Source organism: Trypanosoma cruzi, genomic scaffold (genome assembly GCF_000209065.1).
Source record: "Trypanosoma cruzi strain CL Brener 1047053516681 genomic scaffold, whole genome shotgun sequence".
NCBI classification, from domain to species: Eukaryota; Euglenozoa; class Kinetoplastea; order Trypanosomatida; family Trypanosomatidae; genus Trypanosoma; species Trypanosoma cruzi.
Window position 1 is genome coordinate 1 of NW_001849241.1, and position 9,252 is coordinate 9,252.

The 9,252-nt window shown below is 52.9% G+C and overlaps 4 protein-coding genes across 4 annotated transcripts, besides 7 other annotated features; all 4 read left to right on the plus strand.

Annotated features, from left to right (window-relative positions):
• Positions 1 to 2,072: a sequence feature (areas merged during assembly that could not be assigned to a particular haplotype. This can correspond to areas where the two haplotypes were merged or to regions with more than two copies in the genome that were merged during assembly.).
• Tc00.1047053510233.10 (surface protease GP63, putative) lies at positions 74 to 415 on the plus strand (the record flags this gene model as incomplete). Its single annotated transcript, XM_800800.1, has 1 exon — positions 74 to 415. The coding sequence occupies one exon, from the start codon at positions 74 to 76 to the stop codon at positions 413 to 415; it is 342 nt and encodes a 113-aa protein (XP_805893.1).
• Positions 473 to 587: a sequence feature (T-rich).
• Positions 871 to 917: a sequence feature (T-rich).
• Positions 1,499 to 1,523: a sequence feature (AT_rich).
• Positions 1,644 to 1,673: a sequence feature (AT_rich).
• Positions 2,073 to 9,252: a sequence feature (areas not merged during assembly with more than two copies in the genome that could not be assigned to a particular haplotype).
• On the plus strand, positions 2,127 to 2,603 carry Tc00.1047053510233.20 (uncharacterized protein; the record flags this gene model as incomplete). Its single annotated transcript, XM_800801.1, has 1 exon — positions 2,127 to 2,603. One exon carries the CDS (start codon positions 2,127 to 2,129, stop codon positions 2,601 to 2,603), a length of 477 nt encoding a protein of 158 aa, XP_805894.1.
• On the plus strand, positions 3,353 to 3,997 carry Tc00.1047053510233.30 (beta galactofuranosyl glycosyltransferase, putative; the record flags this gene model as incomplete). The annotated part of the gene is made up of 1 exon (XM_800802.1): positions 3,353 to 3,997. One exon carries the CDS (start codon positions 3,353 to 3,355, stop codon positions 3,995 to 3,997), a length of 645 nt encoding a protein of 214 aa, XP_805895.1.
• Positions 4,405 to 4,428: a sequence feature (AT_rich).
• On the plus strand, positions 7,177 to 9,252 carry Tc00.1047053510233.39 (trans-sialidase, putative; the record flags this gene model as incomplete). The annotated part of the gene is made up of 1 exon (XM_800803.1): positions 7,177 to 9,252. A coding segment is annotated over one exon (2,076 nt), but the record flags the coding sequence as incomplete, so codon positions are not given.

The window sequence follows — 9,252 nt, forward strand, 5'->3', positions numbered from 1 at the left end:
TGTTGCAGGGAGCAGGGGTGATTTTGAGACAACGCACAGCGAGGATTTCTTCACTACGGAAGTGGAAAGCCCGATGGGGGGGGAAGAACAATCCGCGCCGGAGGAGGGAGCAAACCCAACAACCCTGCAGTCAAGGGAGACCACTGAAGATGGTGATGCGCAGCCAGTACAAGAAAGCATGGCGCCTCTGGCTGGAAGTGAGGGATTGCTGCCCAAACAAAGCGAGGCCCCTGTTCCAGAAAATAACCACTCCGAATCCGGGAGCGGCGCGACCCAAGAGGACCGCCTCGCCCTGCTCAACGACGCGAAACTGATACTGCGTGATTGGAATGTCGACAGTACTGCGCGTGTGTGCGTGTCGCGGGTTTCGATGCTTCTTCTTCTGGGACTGTGTGGAGCTGTGGCAGTATTGTGAGGCAACGAGTGTGGCATTGCGACTCCCGACGGAGAATACGTGCCGCTTTTCTTGCGGTTTTTGATGTTTTTATTTAATGCTTTTTTTTTTCTTTTTTAAAAATATTTTTCCACTTTTTCAGTTGTTTTTGGTGTTTTTTCGAATACTCAGTTTCTTTTTTTTTTTTTTTCTTATGGTCGTTTGCTACAATCCGTTGTGAGCGACGTGTTTCCGACTTTTGTTTCCCTTTTGTTGCCCACTCGCGGTGCCGGCGTCACTGCTGCGCTTCCGGCGGACTGCACAAAACGAGGAGTGGGGGAGCAGGCCGGATGCCGCATGGAATATAAGGGATGTTGTGTGGGCTGGTGGGAGAGTACAATTCCTTTTTTTTGTTTTCTTTTTTGTTTGTGCAGGGAATATGCATACGCCCCCGATCTTCTTGTGCTGCATGGCACATGAAAGTCCTGCCGAATCAATTTTTCTTTTTTTTCGTGTTTAAATGTTTTCATTTTTTTTTTTTTTTACGCCCCCATCTCCTTTTTTTACTTTTTGGGGCAATCACTATGAACGTTTTTTCTTTTCTACTCTTCTCTCTTTGTTTTTTGCTGCACTCTTCCTGCGAGGGGTGCTGTGTGTTTCCGCCCAACTGCCCCACTCGCACACCCACCGACACGCTCATGACGACGGCCCTGTGCGCCTCGCCTGCTGCACGCATGAGGAGGGGCCGCGACGAACAGCGCGCTGAGGGAGCCGTGACGTGTGGGCGTGCGGCGAGGGCCTGTGGGGCGGAGCACACATTTCTTCCCTCTTGTTTTGTTTTCTTTGCGGCCAGGGCTGGCAGACACCCGCAGCGCCACACACACACAGCCACACCCTGCCGCCGTGTTTTTCTTTTTTTTTGCTGCGCTCACTCTCCCGATGGAGTGACGCGACTCCCGTCATGTCTGCGTGCTTCTCTCAGTCCACACACACAAGAAGAGTGACTGTGCTCTGCGGGCCGCACTCACGCGCCGATGGGAGGGCTGAGGGGAGCAGCAACACGTGGATGACCCCATGAAATATGAACGATGTGCGGACACACAGAGGGTCGGACGGTTGAAAGACATTTAAATATATTTTAAATTTTTTTGTGGTCAAAATATATACAGACAGTTTCTGGAGCAACATGGTGGTTGGGTGCTTTCTTTGTGTGGTTTTTCATTTTTTCTTTTTTTCTTTTCAAAGTGTGAGGTGTGGAATGGTGAAGATGAATTTTTTTTTAATTTTAATAATTTTTTATGAATTGCCGCTGCTTTGTCCGCAGTGCAGTATCATGAGTTTGAGCAGTCCTGTTATTTCTGCCATGGGCGTCCGCTGTACAGTTTTTTTTGTGCGTCCCCTCACATGCTCTGCTCCTGTTTTCACTTCTTTGCCTCGTGTTTCTGCAGGCACACAACCACATGCACGCACAGAATGCACATTGCAGTGGATTTTGATGCTTCTTTTGTAGCGTGTGCTGACGATTGCGTGTGGCAGCTGCTTCATCATTCCGTGGGCATGAAGAGAAGGAAGAGACAGTGGGAGTGCGCCGCGGCTCTCATCCCCTGTGGGAAGGTTGTGCTGCGTGTGGCGGCATTGCTTTTAAACGCCGAACCAACACGCACGAGGACATGACACGGAGCGGAAGACTTCTTTTTTGTTTTGTGTCTGCTGCTGTGGGTGTGGGTGCATCCACGCCGGACTTGTCGGCACGATGGCCGCAGCGTGTGGCTGTCGCTCTCTTCTCTCGAGAGATATGCCGCGACGCTTTCCCATGTGTGTTGCTTCGGGGACAATGTGCCGGCGGCTGTGCGATTGCCGGATGGAGGGAGAGGAGCGGAGGGAATTGCGTGAGCGCCGCTGTCAGGAGTCGCGCTGGGCGTCTTGCCGCAGAGCGCACTGCCCGCCCAGCCCAGCACCGCCCTGTCGGGCACCCTCTATCACTCCGCAGCATCGTAGTCGACGCCACCAGCACACGGCGAGGCAGCGGATGCCACCACCGTCACGAGTGCGACCGGAGGGGACACGTCCGCTGTTGCGTTCCGAGGAGTCACACCGTGTGGCACAGCGGCGTGCCCAAAACCTCCTCGCGGACTCCGCACACGACACCGGGCAGTGGACGCTGAGTGTTTGCGTCGTGGAGGACACCGCGGTGGAATCCCTCCTTTCCTCCGGGTGGACGGTCGGCTGATTTTCCTCTCGTTCTTACCCATGAGGTTCTTTTTCCTTTTTTAGTTTAAGAACTCTTGCTGTGTTGGGGCGCGGCTTTGGAAAACCCATCACCTTTGATGGTGGGCCTGTGCTTCCGTTCGGTCCCTCCCTTTTACCACATTGTCGCTTTTTAAACATTTTGTGATGACGAGTGGTGTTGCAGAAGACACGCTGAGGCGCTGGGCTTCACTATCGATTCATTTATTTGATTTTTTTTTTGTACCTGGTGCGGTTTGCGGTGTCTCCGATAGCCTTCCCGCATGGAGGGCTTTGTTGGGGCGCTCGAGCCTTTTTGTGCGGACGGAAGGCCAAGGACGTTATCCATGCGTGGCCATTGCGCTGGAAGGAATCTTTTTTTTTACGCATTGACACGGAGCCATTCCTGCGCACCTTCTTTTTCTTTTTTACTTCTTTTGCTTTCTTTCAGGAGATGCTCCCTTGGCTTTGCCTCCAACGGGATATGCGCGGAGTTACACGCGTTTAAAAAACCGAGGCCACGAGCCTTTTTTGGAAAGGGTGCTTTATCTTTCTTCTCACATTAAATTTGTTGTGCATTTTGATATTTTTTTTTTTTTGGAGTGGAGCCCCTACTTGGGGACGATCCCACGTATGGTTTGTTGCTGATCCGACCAGGGCGGACTATATCCACTGCGTCGGGGAAAGGCTTCTGGTGGAACCAACGACACGGCGGCTGGGGGAAATAATAACGGGACGGTCGCTATCCCGTTGATGGTGGTCCCGCTGATGCTCGATCTGATGGACTTTCGGAGGATGATGTGCAACATCAGTGCGCCCATCCGGCTGTTGGTTTTGGTGCAGAACGGGCGGGAGGCGATGCTGTCGTTGTGCCTGCAGGAGCTCGAGAGGGTCTATGGGTGGTCCGGACGCCTGGTTGTGAGTCGTCACCCGGAAAACATCGGGTACAGCGCTGCGGTGAACATCGGGTCACGACTTGCACTCTCGCTGCCGCGCGAGGAAGTGCCTCTTGTTTTTGTGACAAACAGCGACGTAGTGTTTTCACCCGATCTTCTTCCCAACCTTCTACGCGATGTGCATGAAATGACGAGGCATGATGCCGCTCGCATGGATGAGTTGTCGGCGGAGGTGGCGAATGAGCCGAGCGAGTACAGTCCTGTTTTGCGACGGGGCTTGAGGGTGCTGCGCTCCACGGTGAACGATAGCCGATTGTCGACGTCTGCGCTGCTGCCTGACCGCATCCGTTATGCCTCTGCGAAGGAGCGTGAAAAGGCGTTTTCGAAGCATTACGGGCACTTCTGCGCGTATTACAAAAGCAGTTGTTTTGTGTCTGTTATGTTGACACGCCTGGCGATCAGTACGGTGGGATATTTTGACGAGAACTTCTACCCAGATTGAGTGGAGGATGTCGACTACGGCTTGCGCCTCCGTTTGCTTGGATTTCAGGAGCGGAATGTCTTATGCGGCAAACTTCTGCATCGCGGCAGCTCGAATATTCGTTTCTCTAATGAAATGGAGCCACCGGACGCTCTCTGGTACCGTCGCGTCAGGTCTTTGAGTGCGAACCAACCATATGCCATGATGAAGTGGAACCGTCCACGGGCGTGCAGTGGCGGGTGCAAGGGGCCATATAACGGCATGGTCCCCCGCAGACGTTTGGGTGAAGGATGAGGCACGCATACAGCGCATTCGGGCCTACGGGCATGATGAGGAGCAAGGGGTCCCAAAGGTTGAGTACGACAGGACACTTTTGTACCCTTTCACGACGAAAGGAAGACGAACTGGCGCCAGTCGCAAGTTTTGTGTTTTTATTATTTTATTTTATTTTTCACTTCAAATATTGAAAGTTTTTTTTATATTTACACAAATGATATTTAAGCGAGTACGCCGTGGGTTTTAAAGAGCGCAACCATATATTTGGCATGACAGGGGAGGGGAGGGCGCAGCGTCCAAACTTGGCCGTGTTGCCGAGGGTAGGAGAGGGCGGCAGCAAGCAGGAAACATGAAGATGATGGATGAGGGAGAAATAACAGGGGAGGGAAGCAGAAAACAAGCCAAAAATATTCTGAGCACAACGCTGTTTCTTGTTGTGGGCGATCGACGCCGCCATTGGCTACTGATTTACCCACTGAAGGTGACACCCGTTTCCGCTGGATATGCTGCGTGCATATCTGTCGGGCTCTTTTTTTGTTGTTTTGTTTGTCTCCCGCACATTTATTTCTCCGTGCCGCCTGACCCACTCGTTTATTATTCCCCTCTCTGTTTTTGTGCGTGCACCGAGAGAAGGGCTCGGGGACATGAAGTGCGCTCCCCTTCTGTGAGATGCCACCAAAAACAGGAGGAGAAAAAAAAGAAAAGTGAAGTGGGGAGGGGAACCATCGCCACGCGTCCTTTTCTCCGAGAAGGCTGCTTGCCACGCCACTGAGGCGCGCCGTGTGCTTCACGAGGTCCGCTGGACTTGATTGGGGAGCCGTGAAGGATGGTGCGTGTGAGTGTGGCGGATGCGTCTCCCAGGCGTCCCCAGAGGACCCTCTGGCCATTGGGACTGCGCGGAATGCGGGAGTCCGCGGGGATATTTGGCCGTTTTGTTTTTATTCCTCCATCCGCCCATCCCAAACCTCAACACGGCGTCTGATCCAACGGTTGCGACGGGATCCGTTGCGTATTTCTGATCCTTTTTTGCGTTGCAGCGGCAGGCCTGGTGTGTCCTGCTTGGCAGACACAGTGAACGGAAGTGGGCTTCGTTATCGGGAAAACGATGGTCACGGCGGAGCGTGTTGCGCACGTCGCAATTTGGCGTGTTTGTGGCGATCCTTGCGGATGGTGTGACGGCGCCTGTTTTACTTGCGGGGAGAGAAGCGATGCGCCACGGTGGTGCACACGTTGCGTGTGGAGGCTTCTCTTGCTGTTATTTTGTGAATGTTTATTTTTTGCTTGAACACCACAGAGGGCGGTGTCTGCGGACAGCAGAGAATTGCGAGAAGGGGCAACACACGATTTTTGGCGCGATGAGGCGGCTTCTGTGACCTTACGCTCTTTTATTTTCAGGGTTGAGAGAATATCCTTTGCTGGAATGTATTGTGGGAGACCATCCGCGTACATATATATTTTTTCAACCCCTTGGCATTTGTTGTCTGCCGTGAAACAGATGTTGATGGCCGTTTTGTGGCGGCGAGATGCATGTTTATTTATTTTATTGGCGAGTGGGTGAATTGTGTTGCGTTCTGCCACGCGGCTTGTTGCTGAGGGCACGTGGCCGCAGGGAGACGTTGTGAGCGCCTCTGACACGAGGGGCGATTGAGCAGTCATCTCCTCCGCTCGCCGGTACACGCTGTTGAGGCGGCGAGATGATAATGAACCGGCCTCTCAGAAGGGTAAAAAGAGGACGTTTGCTCTTCCTGCTGCGGTTCACGAGTGGACTCTACAATCCGTGGGCGGGGTCACTCTGTGTTCCGTATTTCTTTGAATTTCCATGAGTTTTGCACATTGCCATCCACACGCACATGCACGTAATCCCCCTGTTTGCCCTCCTGTGGGCGGGAGACCGGGATGCAAGGGAAAAATGTGGCCCGTGCCAGCACGTGGTAAAGTATTTCTTGGGAGGGATTGCGACTGTGATGTACGTCCTGGCAGGCAGGAATGGGATGGGCGAAGAGCAGAGGGCGAGTAACAACGATCGTGTGCGGGGCAATGCGCAGTGAGTAGGGCGGAGTGGTATTTGTGTTGAGTTTTCAAAGCATTTTTGTCTTTTTCTTATCTGACGATGGAAAGAAGCTTTGGGTGATGAGTTGTGGATTATTTGCACATGATTCAGCGCGGCAACACCATTTGCGGAGAAAATGAATGGCATCTGCGTGCGGCTTGTTTTGTGAGCGCGAGATGGTCGGGGAGGTGCTCAACGCCCCGAGAGGCCCGGAGCAAAGAGGCGTGCACTGCTGCAAGCAGAGGGATGCACGCTCCTGTTGGTGGCGTTGCTGTGGAGCCCTGAATGGCCTGCAGGGAATTTGTTTCCGCCGCCTCATTATTTTGTTGATTGGTGCTTGCCGCGGCCTTTTGAAGCGGGGCGTGGGATGGACCGAGAGAGCGTGTGTCGTGTGACTGTGCTGTGAATTGATGCTGCCCACGTTTGTGCAGATAATTCCGTTTGTGTCCGCGTCCTTGCCGCGGCGGTACACCGGGAGCGTGTGACCGATCACTGTATCACTTGCAGACTGTTTTGGCAGGACTTTGAATGACGCCGCCGAATGATGAAAGCCCGCGTCCATTTGTGTGTGTGTGTGTTGGCTTCCTGTGTGACTTGCCGTGTTTTTTTTGTTTTTTTTTTGTGTGTGCGATGTTTTTCCGTGATGTCCATTACAGATTCTGTTTTGTCCGCACCTTGCGTGAGTGATGTGCTCTGCTCTAACCCCGCTGACATGTCTGATGTGCTGCCGCTGTTGCTGCTGTACTCTCCACTTTTTGAACACACAGACACACGCTAGGAAAGAAAGCAATCAAACGCGAATTGCTACTGTGAAATTGTAAGGCACTGAAAGGACCAACAACAGCACACACACCGCCCACACACACATATTTATATGCTCTCACGTGTTGCTGCAGTGAAGGCACCCCGCACACACAACCGTCGCCGCGTGACCGGATCCAGCGGAAGGAGGAGGGAAGGAGGAGAGAGTGAGCGGCAGAGGCCCAACATGTCCCGGCATCACTTCTACTCTGTGCTGCTTCTCCTCGTCGTGATGATGTGCTGCGGCAGTGGAGCTGCGCACGCTGAGCAGGCAGGGGCCACTGTTGATCCGTTTAAGGGGAAGACGTCGATACCGCTTACTAATTGGAAGGAGTTTAACGGGGACGGAAGGAAAATCACCTCGCTCCGTGTTCCTGGCCTCGTTAAAGTGGGTGAAGATGTATTTGCCGTTGCTGAAGCGCAGTGCGGGGAGGAGAAGGGAGCCGGCCGCCGTGCTGGGATTGTGTCAAAGCACCTGAATATAAGTGGCAGCGCATTGGATATTTCTACGTCGGATACAAGCTTGTTTTGCATGCAACTTGTGGACGCCGCCGCGAATAATTTTGGGACAACGGAATTGTTGCGACCAACGACGCTTGTGCTTGGGAACAGTGTTTACATGCTCCTGGGAAACCAAAGCCGTACAAAGCCGCAGTTTCAAGGCACGAATGAGCGGGGCCTTTTACTCGTGAAGGGAACTGTCTCTGACGAGGGTGGAAACAAAAAGAAACTTTTGTGGAATGAGGCTCATGTGGTGAAGCCTGAACCCAGAGGAGATTCTCTTTCCTTGACCGAGTTAATTGGCGGTGGAGGATCGGGCGCTGTGATGGGTGATGGCGCGCTTGTGTTTCCCATGCAGGCCAAAAACAAGGATGAAGGGCGCGTTTTACTTTCTATGCGTTTTACCCCGTCAAAGAACAAATGGGAGCTTCCGCAAATAACGCCTGGTAACGGCTGCAGGGATCCAACCCTGGTGAAGTGGAAAGAAGACCAATACGGCGAAAGGCTCTTCATGATGGCTCATTGTGCTGGAGGCTACTATGACGTTTACAGGTCCACTGAGGATGGGTACAATTGGAATCCAGATGGTGAGCCAATTACCCGCGTGTGGGGCAACTCACATGGTCGAACAGGGGACGGCGTTAAGAGCGGATTTACCACCGCAACCATTGGGGAAAAGGAGGTGATGCTCATCACCGCGCCGATGTATGCCGCAAAGGAAAATGGAAGTGGAGAGGGTCGGCTCCATCTTTGGGCGACGGACAATGCACGCGTGCATGATGTTGGGCCGGTATCTCGTGAGGGTGATGACGCTGCCGCCAGTTCTCTTTTAGTGAAAAGTGAGGATGAGCTGATTTTACTGTACGAGAAGAGGAATGGTGACAAGCCATACAGTCTTGTCGCCATGCGCCTGACGGAGCAGCTGGAGCGGGTAAAGTCTGTGGTGAAGACATGGAAGGATTTGGACAGCGCCTTGAGAGTTCCCACTGAAGGGCTGGTTGGTTTTTTGTCCAGGACGTTGAACGGGACTGCATGGAAGGACGAGTACCTCGGCGTGAATGCCACAGTGGGGAGCGGAGTGACCAGCACGGAGAGCGGTGTGGCTCTCAAGGGAGCAGGGGCGGAGTGGCCTGTTGGCGACATGGGGCAGACTGTGCCGTACTACTTTACAAACAACAAGTTCACTCTTTCGGCGACGGTGTTCATCCACGAGGTGCCGAAGGCAGGCAGCATCCCCGTTCCTTTGATTGGTGCGAGGCTGAACGACACGGACAGCACGGTGCTCTTTCAGCTGTCGTACACGAGTGAAAGAAATTGGAAATTCACACTTCACAAGAAGGAGTTTTTGGTGAAGCCGTCCGGTGATGTTGGCAATTGGGAAACAAACACGGCAATTCAAGTGACGGTGCAAAAGGATAACAATGATGAATGGTTCGTGTACGCTAATGGGAGAAGAATATACGAGACGGATGAAAAAGAAATGGCTCAGGACCGTAACGCTGATCAGTTTGGTCCACACAGGATCTCACACTTCTTCTTTGGTGCGGGCAATAAGAAAGATGAAGGGAGCAGCCCTGTGACGGTGGCTGATGTCCTTCTGTACAACGACGCGCTGTTGGCGCTGACCTCGAAAAAATCAACGCCAGGA